Below are 18,836 nucleotides of genomic sequence, written 5' to 3' on the forward strand. Positions count from 1 at the left end.
GTCTTGACGGGAGCCATTTCTACGAGTGACTCCGGGGGCAATACAGCGATACACTCAACTGGTAGCTCTGCCTTTGACAAACCTTTTTCCAAAAGTAGTCTGATTTTCATTTGGATCATTCCTTTTCCCTGCCGCCTCTGGACAGGGAAAGAGATGCGGAGGAATGTTGCCTGATACAGGCTTTTGGATGTCAAGAGGCATATATTGAGGTATTTGGAGGTTTCTGAACTTCACAGGAAGACGGATTGCCTATTTGTTCTCCATGGTGGAAGTAAACAGGTTGAGCCGGCGTTGCAGGCTACATTAACCCGCTGGATTAAGGAGGTAGTCACAGCCGCGTATGTGGATACTGAGCAGCAGGTGCCTAGTCAGGTCTCATTCCACTAGGGCTCAGGCAGTGCCAAGCTGCGTTATGATCCTCTTAACACACTTTTTCCAAGCAGGCCCGGGAGGACGCAGGCTTTGCACGTGCAATTTTGACTGGACTGCGGGCAAACTCCCGCTCTGTTTGGGGAGTAGCTTTGGTACATCCTGCTGGTTCTGGATCCACATGTCTGAATGCTAAGAGAGGAGAAATTACTACTTACCTGATAATTTCCTTTTCTTTGGTACAGACAGGTGGATCCACCTTCCCACCCTTGCCGAATGGTTGTGCTATAGTCCTCCTGTGTGGCTGTGTGTTCCGGAGAGTACTAGTAAGTGTCAATCCGGTCTCTAGACTAGTGTTATTGCGTTCCTTGTCTGAGCTCAGTGGTTTTGTGTTGGCTGAGTACTGGAGTGGTTGTTTGTTAATAATCAAGCTTTTGTTAGTTTGTCCACAGTTGGCTTTTGCAGAGAATACTGGCAGGCTGATGTTAGTGCAGGGGTATATATACCATGATGTCATCTTTGCTCTGTCTCCATCTGCTGGTAGAGGTGCATAACTCACTGGTTCTAGATCCAACTGAATGTACTAAAGAAAAGGAAATTATCAGGTAAGTAGTAACTTTGCCTTTATTTTCCATTCCGTTCCTAATACCGCTGAGCGTTCTGTTTTTGTTTTTAATGACCACTGCCACACACTGGACCGAGAATTTCATAATTCTGGCCACACTGATTCCAGAAGGTATAGATATACTTGATGCATTTCTAGTTATCTAGTTTGTCAACAGATAGTGGTCTTAAAGACTTAGGCCTTCCTACTCTTCAAAAATTAAATCTTCATTAAGGCGGCAGCTTGGGAGGGGGGTTAGGTGTGGCTGCGTGGAAAGCAAAAGAATGGGAAGTAAAGCAATATCCCAGAATGGATGAACGCGCTTAAGAGTTGTTTTAACAGGCTTCTGAAAATGCTGAATATATGTCAACTTTGACATTCTCAGTGGTTGGTCAAAGGCAGAACTACCAGTTGAGTGCTACTTAAAAGTCCATTTATTAACTGGAACTCTGGTTTTATTTCTCTAGTCTTTTGTTGGGAGCAATATTTTACTTACCCCTTTTCTCAGATTTAATTGCTATAACAAGGAAGAGTTCTGCTTTAAAAAAACAAAGTTCATTGCTTTTTATACATCTTATTTTATACAGAATTGGTATTGTGGTACTCTACACTGTGTAAATAAATATCTCAATTTTTTTGTATACGCATTATTTTTGCTTTCAGAAAATGATGTTGAGTTTCCATGAAGAACAAGAAGTACTACCAGACACTTTTCTTGCTAACTTTCCATCATTGATAAAAGTGGATATTCATAAAAAAGTTACAGATCCAAGTGTGGCTAAAAGTATGATGGCATGCCTTCTTTCCTCTCTCAAGGCTAATGGTGAGTATGTATAACCATTTGGACTCATATTCAACCTCTTGGCACTATGCAGTGCAAATGGCTCTTCAGTAGACACCATGATATAATGGATTATAAAAAAAAAAGCTATCTGAAACCCATAAGACATTTGTGGGGTAATGATCATCTTTATCACCCCACCACTCATTCCAACCCCAGCATTCACTTCTTTGGCCCAGCCGTACCGGTGTCCCATGACCCTCCAGAGGCTGATCCAGCAGTCTTAATTATTTGCTTCATCCATTGGCCTACACTGGGGCTACAGCCTGTGGCTGCACTGCTGATTCTCCTCAGTCTTCCAGCCATGTGACCTGGAGACCAATGTCTGAGCTGCCTCCTAGCCTGTGCGGCCACTATTTTATTTGTAAAAATTTATAGCCCGTTGACCCACAAATCTCAGCGGGGCACAAAAGTACATACACAATTGTAGTCTTCAGTGACAAATACAAATCCATATGTTAACAAAATCACTCATTAAATCATTCAACCATCCTGTGCTAGCACAGAGGGGTGCCAGTACATCAAGCATATTATAGAGATATTATTTAAGAAGTGTCTAACTTTTATAATTGAAAGAATATAATGAAGATCTTCAGATTCATTCAATTTATTATTTTTTCCCAAATTTGCTGTAGTTAATTATTACAAACTAAATATGAAAACCTGCCACAAAGCAAGTGCAATAACCATAAACAAAAAAGACAAAATGGAAAGCCCTCACTACATTAACAAAACTATCCTATGGCACTATATGAAAAAAAAACTCTAAATGTATAAAATACTAAAAATATATAAAAGTGATTGGTGAGGGTTTCATACAATTGTTGCTTATTAGAAATGCCTACCAGGTAGTCCAGTGACTTATGTATAATCATTAACTCCCACCAACCACCTCTTAATATTAAGTTGTTGAAAAAAGCTAATACTGTCTCAAAACAGTGACAATTTTCTTTTATATTTTCAATTTCAATCATGTGCACACACAGTCCCCCGTGATGCTCTCCAATATATGCTCGCAAACATTATATTTAGTTCTAACAGTATGTCCACAAGGTCTATTCCCAAGGTGTATTCACAAAGAATTTGCTTCCAATGGATGTTCAAAATTATACTCCCGCTCGCGATGTGTTCCCGACATGGCCAAGTTTCGGATTTAAATCCTTCATCAGGGGACATATAAATTGAAAGCAATAAAAAAAAAATAGAGATGTTCTTAAGTCATCAAAAATTTCTTCAAAGTGAATATTCATGCAGCATCAAATTGGCTGAACAAACCTCCAATGTGAACTCTTACATATAACTGAACATGGTACTTGGAATTGACCAATCAACTTAAATAATGTCAAATCAATGATGACCAATCATATTCTTCATTTAAACCCATGGGATACGTTGTATGTAAAGTGAATATCCAATATTGCTCCCAGTAATTTAGCCACTTGACAAAATCACCACCGTGTATGGTGGGGACGATTTGTTCAATAACTGTCCACTTTTAATTGTTCAAAAGTGTGATGTTCCTCAATACAATGAGGGACAATAGATGCTGTCATTGTCAACGTGTTAAGATGCGATCTATGTTCCATCATTCTGATTTCACCCATACGGCCAGTACGTCCCACATATACTTTTGGGCAAGGACAAATGATAGTTAACTGACATTTGTTGACTCGCAGTTGGTGACATTTGTGTTTGACACGATAGCCTGTGATGGGATCTTGCCTTGTATGGCCTTCAATAACATTGTCACACACTGCAATGATTACATTTAGTGTGACTATCAACTGTCATGGTTTCTTGGACATTAAAATATGAATGCACTACCCGATCGCGTACATTGGAGTCACTTGATGTCACTATTAAAGGGGGCTCCTTAAATATATCATGGAGTGTCAATGATTACTTTTTTTTAAATTAAAGATTTTTATTGATCATCAAACATCAGATAGTAACAGCAATAGTTTACCCTTACAGTATCAATGTAATGTCCTCCCAACCCCGCCCCCCCTTCCCTCCATGAGCTCACATACAAAACAAACATATTCAGAGATGGGGGAATTACAGAATAAAGAAACAGTGCTGAAAATACAATACACTTATACATGAGTATTTTTTTCCCATTGTAAATAAGGTTCCCACGTGTCCTGAAATTTGGATGTACCATCATCAAGAGCAGCTGAAATGGCTGCCATTTTACAATAAAAATGTACTCTTTGTTGCACAAGTTAGTGTTGGAGCATTAACCGATTTCCAGTGTCGGGCTGTGGCGATTCTGGTTGCAATAAAACTTGCTGACAAAACAGTTTCTGTGGTTTCTTCAATGCCTGATTGGGAACATTAAGCAATACAAAACCCGGATCAAATAAGTTTTTCATTCCCAATAACTCTTCCACCCAATGTATTACCTCCCAAAATCTGTGTATCCGCTCCCAACCCCACCAGATGTGGAAGTATGTTCCTACTTGTCCACAATTCCTCCAACACATTTCACTAACTCTTGGATATATGCGGTGTAAGGTATAAGGGGTGAGGTACCATCTGGTTAGTATTTTATAATAATTTTCTTGCAAAAAAATGGATATGGAGCATTTACGTGCACTATCATAAATTTGTTCCCACACCTCAGGAGTAAAAGCGGATCCCAAGTCGGCTGCCCAAGCTGTAACATGGGGGTAGGTGTGTTTTTCAGAACCAAGTAAGATGGCATATATTTTTGAGACCATCCCTCGTTTCTTGTCAATATCCTCACAATAATGCTCAAACAGAGTTTTGCTCTGTATAATAAAGGGGGCCATAGTCTATGATCTCAGGAAATGTAAAACTTGGTAACCAGCCAGATAGTCACTATCAGGCAGCTGATAGGCAGTTTTCAAGGGAGCCGCCCCTCAAAAGATGTTCAACCCTGACAATACCCTGTCCCTGCCAAACCCTGAAGGTGTTGTTTGTGTTCCCTGCCTGAAATAACTTATTGGAAAAAAGATGAGTGGAGTAAAAATAATCTCGAGTTCCCACGTGCGGGTTTTCCATTTATACCATAATCTCATAGTTGTCTCTAGCATGATTGGTAATTCTCCCCTGGTGAGCCAAGTGTCTCGGGACTGCCATGGCATAGCCTGCAATGGCACCCCCCCTACTATGTTCTTTAAAGGATACCCACTGTTTAGGAGTAGCATCTCTGTGTAAATCCAGAATAACTAGCAACTGTGCAGCTATACAGTACCATTCTAAATTAGGTACTCCTAGACCGCCTCTGTCCCGGGGTTGATACAATAATCGTCGAGATACTCTTGGGGGTTGCTTCCTCCAGATGAAATCAATTTTTTTTTTTTTTTGCCAGGCTTGTAGTATATTGCTACTAAGAAATATAGGCAACATGATAGATAAATATAAAAATCTGGGCATTACATTCATTTTCACTACAGCTATGTGCCCCATCCATGAGAATTGCTCTCTTTCCCATTTATATAAATTCTTCTCTATTGTGCGAATCGGTGGGGTGTAGTTAAGCTGAAACGGATCTTTCACATTGGGTCCAATGTGTACTCCCAAGTATTTAATAGATGTTGGTGCCCATTTGAAGGGATATTGATGCCAAAGCTCTGTTATTATCTGGGGATCTGTGGAAACATTCAAAGTTTAGATTTATCTTAAAGCCTGAGACCACGCTAAACGCTTGTAATGTAGTAAATACACTTCATAATGAGTGCAATGGATTAGTTAATGTCGGCAATATGTCATCTGCAAATAACGAAATTTTCAAGTTTAGTTTTCCCTTCTGTATCCCCTCAATATCTGCAAAGCTTTGTATTTTCGAGGCTAGCAGTTCAAGAAACAGTGCAAATAATGGGGACAACGGGCATCCCTGGCAGGTCCCTCTTTGTACTGGGAATGGTGGACCGTACCCTCCATTTACCTTAATTTTAGTTAACGGAGCTGTATAAAGTTGTCTCACCCATGTTATAAAATAAGGACCAAAGAGCATTTTTTTCCAGAGCCACAAATAAAAAAATCCCAATGGACCATATCAAACGCTTTTTCGGCGTCTATCGATAATAGTATGAGGGGTATATTCTCCTTCTTGGCCCATCATAAGATATCAGTTACCTTTCGAACATTATCTGCTGCCATCCTCTGAGGGATAAATCCTACTTGATCTCTATGGACTAATTGAGGGAGTATCATGTTTAGATGGCCCGCAAATACTTTGGCCAATATTTTGAGAGCTAAATTAATTAGAGAAATTGGCCGGTATGAACCGCATTGTGTCGAGTTTCGCAATAATTGTGATACCTGCGACATTGGAGTGAGTGGGTAGGGAGGCTCCTTCCCGTAAGCTGTTAAAAAAAAAAATAAAAATTCCGTAAGGGGTCCCACTAACCATGGGCAACACTTTTTGTAATAGCAGCCTGTGAACTGTCCAACCCTGGTGACTTCCCTGACTTAAGGGATTTAATGGCCACAATAACTTTGCTTGAGCTAATGGGGGCATCTAGAAGTTGTATCTGCATCTCTGTTAAGGTGGGCAGAGAAACCATTTGCAGATAATTGACTATGGAGTCTGATGTTATAGACCCATCTTTACTATATAAGGAGTAAAATTTAGTGAAGCAATCTCTAATTTCCGGGGTGGATGTTTAAATATGACCCTGAGTGTCTTTAATTTTTGCTATGTTATTCTGTAGAGTCACTTGTTTCAGCTTCTTGGCCAACATCTTTCCTGCTTTATTTCCTTCAAAAAACCTTTGTTTTGTACGTTCCATGGCATTGGGCTATCCAGGTAGATTCTAGTATATTTAACTCACTGCATGCAGCACAGTCTCTTAAGTGTGGCATTATCCAATGTGACTGCATGACGTTTAGATAAGCAACCTATATCTCGTAGTAGTTCAGATTTACGCCGTTCTGCTCTTTTTTAATGCAGTGGCTTGGGCAATAAAGCAGCCGCGCATCACTGCTTTGGAGCATTCCCAGAGTTTCCCTTCAGACTCCACTGTCCCAGCATTCGGTCTAAAGTAATCCAACAGGGCGTCAGCTATCGAGTTACACTGAATCTCTTCCTGCAACAGCCCTTCATTCAACCTTCAATATCGCACCCCAGTATCAGGGGAGGCCAGCTGTACCGTGGCCCATACTGGAGCATGATCTGACCATGTGAAGTCCCCACATCCAACACCCTGTTTTGCAAGAGTTTTATCTACAAGAATAAAGTCAATTCTTGAGTATGTTCCGTGTTGATTTGAATAAAATGTGTAGGATCTGGAGGTTGGAAAGCGCTGCCTCCAAATATCCACTAACCCCCATCTGGACATAAGTAAGGACAGTTCTGATGTAGCTTTCCAGCTTGCAGCCAGTCTAAAATTGGACGTGTCCAATCTTGGATTTCTTACTAGATTTAGATCTCCTCCCCATATCAATTGTCCTTCCGCATATTGCTCCAGTATCCCGTTTAGCATCCTCAAGAATTGACCCTGGACTGTAGTGGGTGCATAGATACTGATCAGTGTCAGAACCTTCTGCCCGATCTTAATTTTCAATAATACCGCCCAGGAGGATCTGATATGTGAGATATATATTTTCATGTAAATAAGCAGCTGATTTAGCCATGCTGTTTGGGTACGTCTTCTGTGCCACTAGGTGGTGGAGCTCTCTAAGTCTAGTAAAATCTTTCAGCTAGGTGCTCCCTCTTGTATCTTCCCGGGCTTGCCTGAGGCTCCTCAGTCCATTTTGTTCCACGCAACTGATCACATGCGGAGCTCTGTCTCTCCAGACTTTGTGTTTGTGAGGTAAAAACAGAAGAAATAAAACTTTTCCACCACAAGAAAGGTAATTTTACTATCATGCCTCGCCCAGGATTTAAATTCTGCGCTTGTGGTAAAATGTCATTGACTGATGGCCATCAGTCATGTTACATATACCTAGTACCTGATCCTGATCAGGGAAGTTGTAGGGACTGCAGCCGGATGTCCCTCAGAGCACAGCGCCAGCAGGCAGCTAGAATACAGCAACTTAAGGCAGCACCATCAGGCTCCTATGCCCCTTCAGAGACCTCTACCAGATCATCTCCGGGCCCTGAACGAAAAAAGAAGGAAGCATCTCATAGAAGGGCTTCTTCTGTTGACCGCCCCCCCCAGGGCAAAATACCCACAGCTGACGCCCCTTCAAGAACCGGGGCAGGACACGGTGGATGCGTCAATGGTGTCGGTAAGGCATGCGACCGCGACACCAACGGCATCCCGAAGCAAGGAACAGGAACTGCGTCCGAAGCACTGACACTCCGACACGCCTCGGGAGCATCTACGCATCGCCACACCAAAACAACATCGAAGCTCCAGCGCATCAAAGCACCGATGCACGGAGCATAGTGCATCGCAGCTGAGTCGAGTCGAAGCATCACCGACGCATCTGACGCACGTCGTCGCGGGATATAAAAGCAAAAACAACCGACGCACTCGAAGCACCCTGGGCCCAAGAAACATACTTCTGGTCATAAAAGACCTAGGGAGCCTTCTCCATTACTTGTGGTCGACTCTGACAGACATGTCTCCACCACATCTCTCCGACAGGCAGTCATCCTCTCCTGGATGGATATCGGATCCACCAGTGTATCCCAAAAGCCCATTGACTACTGTACCTCCTACGGCTCCATCAGTAGTAGAGCCTCTACCGTCTATACCATCAACATCTGGGCTAGCTTCTCAAGCTATGACCCAGATAACAAACATCCTGTCGCTGTTTTTGAAGTCGATACAACAGCAACAAAACCCACCTTCACCGCTTCCTCCAGTGGAAATTCAATCTATTCCAGGACCATCACCGAAGGAGCAGCCACAGGGGACCATCCACACCCCTGGAAGAATTTATTCTAACATCTGATGATGATTCTTCAACAGGGTACCCCTCCGACCCAGCTGAGGTTCCACCTGAACTGGCATCCCCACCTGAGGATTTAACCTATTCTCAGTTTCTAGAGAAAGTAGGTCTACTACTAAATGTGCAGACAAAGCTTCAAAACCCTCATCAGGAGATGATGGGCATTTTAAAAATATTTGACCCTCCAAATGAACCAGATGCACTGCCTCAACACCAAGTGCTAAATGCCCTCATGGAGAAGTCCTGGGACACACGTCTGACCACTCCATCTACTTCACGTAAAACTGATATTAAATATCGCATGAGGGACTCCCTTTATTATTCTACTGTACAACTACCACATCAGTCAGTTGTATAATCGGCAATGCGAAAGGCAAAAAAGTCTAGTTTGAATTCAAATACACCACCATCCTGAGATGCCAAATTACTGGACGATTTTGTGAAGCGTTCGTAATCAATCGAGCATGCTTAACGCAAAAATTCAAAACTATCAATTTTTTTATTGCCCAGTACCTTTTCGAAAACTTGCAGGGCTCCTCAGATTCTACCCTGCCTGCTGAATTCCACAACATGGAAGAAGGTTTAAGACATCTTCCTCGCTCTATATATGAAGGATTCGAGATGTCTTCAAAAGCGTCAGCAAATTCTATAGCTGCAAGACGATTAGCATGGTCAAGCGCAATCAGGGACGATGTCCATGACAAGTTGGCTAACCTCCCATGCCGACCGGATAATCTATTTGGTGACAGATTCACTGAAACAGTCACAAAACTAAAAGAACAGAAAACAGCCGTATTGTCCCTAACGTCCCCATATCAGCCTGGATCGTTCAGACGACAATACCCATCATATAAGAAACACATTTATCAAAGGAACTATGGGCCATACTCTTATTATAGGCCTCAACCTTACCAGCCAACTCAACAACAACCTTACCAACAACAAGATTTGCGTCATAGACCAAGAGCCCCTAGTCGAGCTTTCCCAACAACGGAATCCCAACCAACAAAGACACAGCAATCTTTTTGAGGATAATTCCGCCACCGGCTTAGACATTGGCAGTAGGGGGAAAATTAACCAAGTTCCTCCCAGCATGGTCCAAAATCATATCCAATCAATGGGTTCTCATAATCATAAAGGAAGGTTATTCTCTCCACTTTACATACCACACTTAGTTCCCCAAAAACATCAAGCAGTGCACAAGAGCCCTCTCCTACGGGAAGTCAACATTCTTCTCCAACAAAACTGCATTCGGGAACTACCTTCTTCGACACCGCAGACCGGTTTCTACTCACAGTGAGGCATATCTTAAAGTACACACGTGTGTACTTTTGTTCGAGCAACCAGCGCAAACAAAAGTACGCTGGATTTTATAAGATATGCACGTATCTTATAAAATCCAGGGTTGGTGCGCGCAAGGCTGCACAAAATTGGCAGCCTGCGTGCGCCGAGCCGTGCAGCCTGCCTCCGTTCCCTCAGAGACCGCTCCGAAATTGGAGCGGCCTCGGAGGGAACTTTCTTCCGCGTCCCCCCACCTTCCCCTCCCTTCCCCTATCTAATCCACCCCCTACCTTTGTTGTGCAAGTTACGCCTGCTCGAAGCAGGCGTAACTTGCGCGCGCCACCTCGCCATCCCCCGGCACAGGCCGCAGTGCCGGGGGACTCGGGACCACCCTCCCAGCCCGCCCCCGAACCATCGTTACAGCCCCAACTTCCAACACGCCCCCTCCCACCCCTTTTATGAAGCCCCAGGACTTACGCACGTCTTGGGGCTTTGCGCGCGCCAGCGGCCTAATGAAAATAGGCAATACTTCCTCATTCCCAAGAAATCGGGAGGCCTACGCCAAATTCTAGACCTTCATGCGCTCAACAAATACATCCACAAGGAGAAACTCAAAATGACTTCTCTCAAATCCATCCTACCCTTCCTTCAGCCCAAAGATTGGATGTGATCACTGGACTTGAACGATGCATATGCCCACATACCAATGCATCCCAATTCTTGGTGTTACCGCTGTTTCCAAATGGACAACCGGCATTTCCAATACAAGGTCCTACCATTTGGCTTCTCCTCTGCCCCCAGAATATTAACCAAATGTCTAGCAGCGGTGGCACACCTCTGTCGTCAAGGGATTCAAATATTTCCTTACCTGGACGACTGGCTTTTAGTAGCACCCAACCAGTCTCTCCGGTGAAAGAACTTATTTCGCACCATTTCTTGCCTCAACAATTTAGGTCTCCTGTTCAATTACGAGAAGTCAAACCTTCAACCAACACAAACCTTACAGTTCATCGGAGCCTATATAGACACCATTCAGGACAAAGCATTCCTACCACACCCGCGAGCACTTGCTATTCGCACGCTGTCTTCATTTCTTCTGCAAACCGCAACTGTCCCAGCCTGCCAAATTATGACGGGCTGGGACACATGCAGCATATATCTATGTGATCCCGCATACTCATTTACACATGCGTCGCCTCCAGTGGGGCCTCAAACATCAATGGACTCAGTTCCTACATCCATTATTGACTCCTGTACACATAACGTGCAGCATGAAGAAAGACCTACAATGGTGGCTACTTCCATCCACACTATCCACGGGATCGCCTCTGCGACCCCCCTCGACAATCAGGTAATACTCACCACAGATGCCTCTCCCACGGGCTGGGGAGCTCACCTACACCATCTTCAGACTCGGAGGTTATGGTCCACGACTGAGCGCAGCCAAAACATAAACCTGCTGGAACCCCAAGCAGTACTAAACGCCCTTCGAGTCTTTGAACGCTTTTTTGCAAGGACAAACAATAATGATTCACACAGACAATCAAGTCACAATGTTTTACATAAAGAAGGAGGGTCAGGTTCTTGGAACCTCTGCAAGGAAACAATACAGATTCTGGAATGGGCACACAGCAGATCCATAAACCTACAAGCAACTTACTTGCCCAGAGTCAACAACTTCAGAGCAGACAAATTGAGCAGAATATTTCACCCCCACGAATGGGAACTACATCAGGAGACAGCACATCGCATATTCTCCAATTGGGGTCTTCCCTGCATTGATCTGTTCACGACAGAACGCAACAGAAAAGTAGATGTTTTGTTCAGTGTACCCAAATGCTTTCCTCATAGACTGATCTCGAGGCCAACTGTACGATTTTCCTCCGATACCACTCATTTCTTGCACAGTTCAACGATGCATTGAAGACAAAGTGGATTTGATTGTTATAGCATCAGCTTGGCCAAGACAACTCTGGTACAGCTATCTCATACAACTATCAATAAGGGACCCTGTTCCTCTGGGCAACAACCCTCAACTACTTACACAGGAGAACGGATCACTCCTTCATCCTCTACGTTCCTCCCTGCACCTCACTGCATGAAGATTGAACGGCTCACTTTCCAAAACTTAAACATTGTTCCTCCACTCCAAGACATCTGTCTCCTCTAGAAAACAGTCAACTAGACCCAACTACCAAGAAAGTGGTCACGCTATACTTCCTGGTGTGCAACGACAGGTATTGATCCACTTATTTGCCCACCAGAACACCTTCTCTCCTACCTTCATCTACTCTTCACAGAAGGCCTAGCGACAGCCTCTCTACGAGTACATTTAAGTGCTCTAGCAGCTTATCATACTCCCTTGAACGGTGAACCCATAACCTGTCACTCTCTCGTATCCAGATTCATGAAAGGGGTATTGAGCTTACGCCCCCCTAATCAAAAAACCCGCCAGTGCCCTGGATCATCAACATAGTCCTAGAACAACTAATGCTACCACCATTTGAACCAAATGACTCTTGTCACCTGAGATACCTCTCCTGGAAGGTACTCTTTTTGATTGCCCTAACATCGGCTAGATGGGTTAGTGAGCTTCAAGCCTTAGTTCACTACCCTCCTTACCTACAATTTTATCATGACAGTGACATTACACACACACACACACCCAAGTTTTCTACCAAAGGTGGTTTCCAGTTTTCACTTAAACCAAACCTTCACTTTACCCACTTTTTATCCACAACCTCACGCCAGTGACAACGAGCGAAAACTTCACACTCTTGACTATAAACTTGCACTTGCCTATTACAAACAACACACCCACATACCTAACAGACCCTCACAACTCTTCCTCTCATTTAATCCAAACACATCGGGATTTCCAGTGACAAAACACTTTATCTTCCTGGATATCCAATTGCATACAGTTCTGCTATCAAAAACATTCAGAACATCTATCAACAACACCTAAGGCGCATCAAGTTCGTGCAGTGGTCGCATCGATCGCCCACATCCATGAAGTGCCTCTCATAGACATCTGTAAGGTGGTGACGTGGTCATCCCTGCATACTTTCTCATCCCATTACTGTTTAGACAAACAGACTTTGGACAATGCACACATGGGCCACACTATACTACAGAAGAGCACAAGTTATACACATAAAACGCCTTCCTGAGAACTGTCCACCTACAATTCACATACTGAGCAAAAAAAAAAAAGAAAAGAAACTACACTTATATCTCTGCTCAATACGGCAGCTGGGGACTCCCAGACAGCATGGCTAATTCAGCTGCTTATCTATGTGAAAAAAGCAAGTTTGCTTACCATAAACAGTGTTTTCCATAGATAGATGAATTAGCCATGCTGACCCACCCGCCTCCCCGGACAGTTCCGACAAGGCGTACTAACTTGCTTTGATACGGACTGAGGAGCCTCAGGCAAGCCCGGGAAGATACAAGAGGGAGCACCTAACTGAAAGACTTTACTAGACATAGAGAGCTCCGCCACCTAGTGGCACGGAAGACGTACCCAGACAGCATGGCTAATTCATCTGCTATCTACGGAAAACACCATTTATGTTAAGCAAACTTGCTTTTCATAGGTGACCTGTTTAGAAATAATTATGCCAACACCTGCATATTTAGAACCTTTAGTACTGGTGGCCAAGTAAGGATTGGGAAACCCCTGAATTTGTAACACCCGTTCATGTCTCTTTCTTAAATGTATTTCTTGGATCAGCGCTATGGACACATTATACTTAATTAAATCCTGTTGTAAAAGCTGTCATGTCTTGTGGGAATTCAAACCCTTAACATTAAGGGACCATACCTTCAAGGCTGCCATTTCTCTATGTATTAGCAGTAAGACAGATTATTTTCATCCCCCCTTGCCAATAAACTCAAAATATAATTATGGGAAATATAATTACATTTATACCCAGGGAGCTCATGGATAAACCCCCTCTCCCAAATCTGCCCCTCCCATGTTTACTGTATCCACTTCTCAGATACCTCCCTTACTCGGGGGGTATAGCACCAGAAAGTGGCCTGCTGCTCCATGAGCTCTGTCCGGCTCTTATGTCCAAGCAGGGTATCTCACCTTTCCCAGGTGTAATCCCCTGTTCACATCCACTCGCACATGAGAAAACAGAAAAAGAAAAAATGTGTATTTCCGTCATCTAATGCATTCCATACAACATCAAGGAGTTTTATCTAGCTTGAGTTTGTTTCTATAAGCCTTCACCTCCAGTTTCCCCGCAGTGATCCGTTGGTTTGTCTGCTGGGAGAGGTTGGGGTCCCCCTCTGGCATTTCAATCTTTTATGGTGACCCGCCCTTTGCCAACACGGTGTTGCAACTGCTTTAGACGTTACTTCCTCTGTACGTTTCACCACGAAGTTAATTGGCAAGCTTGCTTGGTTGAAGGCCTCTGTTGCCTCTAGAAGATTTTTAATTTGACAAGGTTTGCCATGTGCTGTAAAAGAGAGACCAAAAGGAAATGTCCAACGGTATCGCAGGTTATTATCCTGCAGCGTTGATGTTACAGCTTTAAGTTCAAATCTTATGTAGAGTTACTGCAGCCAGGTCATTGAAAATAAAGATTTTGTGCCTTTCCCAATTCCAATTTCGCTGCGTCCTTGAAATTGCTATATTTGTTCCTTGTCTGTGTAGGTATGTGAACAAATCACGATGTCCCTCGGGTGCTCCGCAGTTTTTGCTCCTTGACTGCGGTGTGCTCTTTCAATTTTGAGTTCACGTGTTGGTTCTTGATCATTTGCCTGTTCCGCCTGAGATGAATCCAATAAAAATCAAAAGATGTTTAATGCCACGGATCGATAGTCTGCATACTCTGGCGTCTCCAGAACACCCTGGATTTGGATGTTCCGCTGTGCACGGTTATCCAGGTCCTCCAATTTCTCTGCAAGGGCTTCCTGATCTGCCCTTAACTTTAGCTGTAGGTTGCTCATATTTTGTGTCGAGTCCTCCTGCCGTTCCATCCAGGTATCTAGTTCATCAACCCTCGATCCCATGGCTGTTATGGCTGCTAGATCTTCTCTTACCTCCGAGACCGAAAGACGTAATTCTTGCTTATGTTGTTTTAGGTCAGCGCGAAGCTCAATGAACCATTCTCTTAGTTCTGATCTTGATGGGAGCTCCGATAAATCAGATGGTGTTTTGGGTGTTGGCTCACAGGCCTCCCCTGAGGCCTGGCTGCACTTGTGCTCCATCTTTTCCCCCTCTGTTTGTGTAAGAGAATTGCTGGATTTTTTCGTTTTGCTGCCATAGCTGGGTGTTATCTTCTATTTCCTCAGTGTTTTGTGCCAAAATTCTTGACGGAAGATGCCGATTCGAGCGGATTTAGTTAGTCTCGTCGTGAGCTCTCAGTTTAAGCAGCCATTCCCGCTGGTGACGTCAGCACGCCCCCTGTGCCAGTGTTTTCTAATGGACAAGGCTATCGCCAAAGAAATTGTGCTTTGTTGTAAAACACAAACCAAATGCTCATTGTCCTTTTTAGGTTTATACATCCGCAACGAATCTCTATCGGAAAATTTTGGAAGCATATTCTTTGTGAATATACCTTGGGAATACACCTTGTGGACATACTGTTAGAGCTAAGAATAATGTTTGCAAGCATATATTGGAGAGCATCACAGGGAATGTGTGTGCACATGATTGAAATTGAAAATATTAAAAAAAAAAAACTGTGTGTTGAGGCACCAGCACTATTAGTTTTTTCAACAGTTTAATACTAAGAGATGGTTGGTGGGAGGTTAATGATTATATATAAGTCATTGGACTACCTGGTAGGCATTTCTAATGAGCAACAATTGTATGAAAGCCTCACCACCCACTTTTATATATTTTTAGTATTTTTTTTTCATATAGTGCATCTTTGCCTCATAGAATATTTTGTTAATGTAGTTAATTATTAGTCATTACCTGGAGTCTGCATAATCCATGACATGGTGTATTATCAAGGACTGCTCATTTATTTATATTCCATTTCATAATAAACACAAAATGCAAAGGTCATCCACAGCAGGACTTGGAAACCCCGTCCATAAGGTGAGTGCACTGTTCAATTCAAGAGTATGATTATGTGTTCTTGCTAGTTTTTCATAGGCATCTGGACTTTACATGCTTGTTTCTCTCTTACTTTTTTTTTTTTTCAAGGATCCCGTGGGGCATTTTGTGAAGTGAGACCAGATGATAAAAGAATTCTGGATTTTTACAGCAAGTTGGGCTGTTTTGAAATAGCCAAAATGGAGGGCTTTCCAAAAGATATCATCATCCTTGGAAGGAGTCTGTGAAGCTGTTGAAAAGTGAACTTTTTCCAGTAATTTCAGTTTAGCGACATACATTGTTGAGCACCGTGAGATGGCACAGTCTTCTGTTTGGATGATTATGTGCAACTTTGCCTAGCCAGTAAGCACACTTTGAACTGAAGATATTGCCACTGAAAACACTGGATAGGATGGATGAAATCTCCTTGCTTAGTGCTGTGCATGGCCAATAGTGCTGGAGAGGCATTCTTCATGTTATGACACAGAAAAGACAGTGGCTGGAATTGTATGCATTTTATGTTATGGCATCATATATTTAAACAAAAAAATACAAATTGGAACTTTCTTTGCTGTTTTGAAATGTAATAGTTTCCTTCCCATTGTGCATGAAAGGAAATAAGTTTGTGAAATTCAGCAAGGTTAATATGAGTGTGGATATTCCACTTGTCAGTTAGTAATTTAAAAAACTGAGGGACACTTAGCAATTCTTATACAAGACGAGGCGACTAGTTCTAGGAATGAAATCTCGTCAGAGTTGGCATGGTTTGTAGGGTCAGACATGGCAGCTGTCTGTGGCAGAAGTCACTGAATATCCAGTTTTGTAAATTAAATGTATATAAAGTAGCAGTATGCTATCTAACTTGAGTTTGGGGGGGGGGGGAGGGGTCTTTTATTATTTCCAAAGTCAAGCTATTGGTCCAATACAGGCCCTGTTTGAATAATATAGAACCACAAAGGAAGAGCTTCTTCACTTTTTGTACCATGCCTCAACTGTTGGTGATTAAAGATATACTGTTGTCAACCTGAAAATTAAAAGAAAATGGCAAAAAATAAATGCGGGGTTCTTTTGTCCAGTCAAGTTGGGTCTCCAGCAATTCTATTTTGATATGATTGTCTAGCTGCTTCTAGGTATATCTGTTTTGTTAAATAGCCAAGTAGCAGGAAGGCGTTAAACCATGATACCTGAGAGTAGTATTAATGCCATAGTAACGAAAACCGTTCTTCCAGACAAGAATTAGATTACCTTATTCCACAGAACTCTGCAGATTTTTTGTTTTATGATCCGTTATTACACAGCACCTCTATAAAGTACTGTAGTTGCAAACCAGGCAGGATGTCAATTTTTTATGGCATCCATTTTGTGTAAGCAGTTCTAGAGTTGTTGGTTATGTCTTTTCTTCCATTTCCCACAGGCTTTAAGTTTCTACTCTGTAGGGTGCCCTGCCTGTCATTTTGGATCTGATACAGGGTTTGTTTTTGTTTCTTGCACATATCTACTAAAGGTTAATTTTTATTTTTCAAAGAAATGGTAAAATAATGTGGATGTAATAAGTGTCCCTAGGCCAAGATTTCTGTTTATCCATTTTGATAGTTTAAAAACTTGTCATGAAATGGCTTATGATGTAGTAGTATCTTAACTATTCTAACATTGAATAAGTAATCAAAGTATTTATCTCAAGATTAATTAGTAAATAAACTTCTAACTTCATAGTACTGATGAGTTCTTGCTAAGAAGATGTATGTTAGTAATGAAACACAATCTGGTTTGAGATGGGTGCCCATTTAATATCTTTTAGTATTCCTGAAACAGAATACTAATCTAGGTATGTTTACATGGTCATTTAATCCTTTGCCTCCCCTCCCCCCCCCCTTTTTTTTTTCCAGAGGAGGAATAGTAGGTTAAGGAATGGAGGAAAACATTTGAATTGTATTAGTTTAGGTTATAAAGGAGGCTTGCAAGCTATAATGAACCCCTTTACTTAAGGATTGATATTCCTGTATGCAAGAAGCTATTCCTACATTTAATATAGTCATTTGCACAAATGTTCCTCATTTTTGTAATATGAAATATTTGTAAAAATGGAAATTTGTGTTGAAATAAGCTCATGCTCTGACAGTGGGCATGGCGATATATTCTTATAATAGATCTAAATATAAATTGGAACAGAATGCATCAGGTTCTATATAGCTTTCTTGAGTGCATGTACCAATATTTACCATTTCATCTGGATTTATGATGCAGGAACATTTTTATGCCACTGGATTAAATGATCTGGATTCATAGAACACAAGGGACACATTTTTATCTTGACTAAAAGTTGATACAATGTTTTATTCATGAAAACTTTTTGCGTAACAAATTATTCCATACTGTTCGGGCCAATGCTATTATTGTGGGATTACAAGTGGTATTTTGATGCTTTCTTGGTTTTTATTTACAATGGCTGGAATACAACTTTTGTTACTGTTTTTAGGTAAGCTAAATTATTTGTAGAATAAGGAACTATAAAAACTGTATTTGAAAACAATGCAAAAAGTAAAATTTTCCAAAATGATCATAAGCTATTTTTTTTAACAAACTAAATTGTTTTTTATATGCAGTCTCTTGACAAATGACAAGATGCAATATGTGATGTGAGAACACAAAAATATGGCTGGAAAAGTAACTGCCAATATACAATATATTCAAGTGTTGTCATGCGATATCCTATATTTCATTCAAAGTCCCATTGTAGTCAGAATTGCTGGGATATGATGGAATAAATTGATATATCCATGATTCTCAGCAATTCCATCTATGTATTAAGCTAT

The 18,836-nt window shown here is 42.0% G+C and overlaps 1 protein-coding gene across 1 annotated transcript in view; it reads left to right on the forward strand.

The window, feature by feature from the left end:
• Positions 1 to 18,581, forward strand: part of OGA (O-GlcNAcase) — a 182,125-nt gene extending 163,544 nt beyond the window's left edge. The window contains exons 15-16 of the mRNA XM_029610211.1: positions 1,637 to 1,796; positions 16,135 to 18,581. Coding sequence (XP_029466071.1) covers positions 1,637 to 1,796; positions 16,135 to 16,271 — 297 coding nt within the window. The 3' untranslated portion in view covers positions 16,272 to 18,581. The remainder of the gene's footprint in view (positions 1 to 1,636; positions 1,797 to 16,134) is intronic.
• Positions 18,582 to 18,836: the final 255 nt, after the last annotated feature.

Source organism: Rhinatrema bivittatum, chromosome 7, assembly GCF_901001135.1.
Source record: "Rhinatrema bivittatum chromosome 7, aRhiBiv1.1, whole genome shotgun sequence".
Taxonomy (NCBI): domain Eukaryota; kingdom Metazoa; phylum Chordata; class Amphibia; order Gymnophiona; family Rhinatrematidae; genus Rhinatrema; species Rhinatrema bivittatum.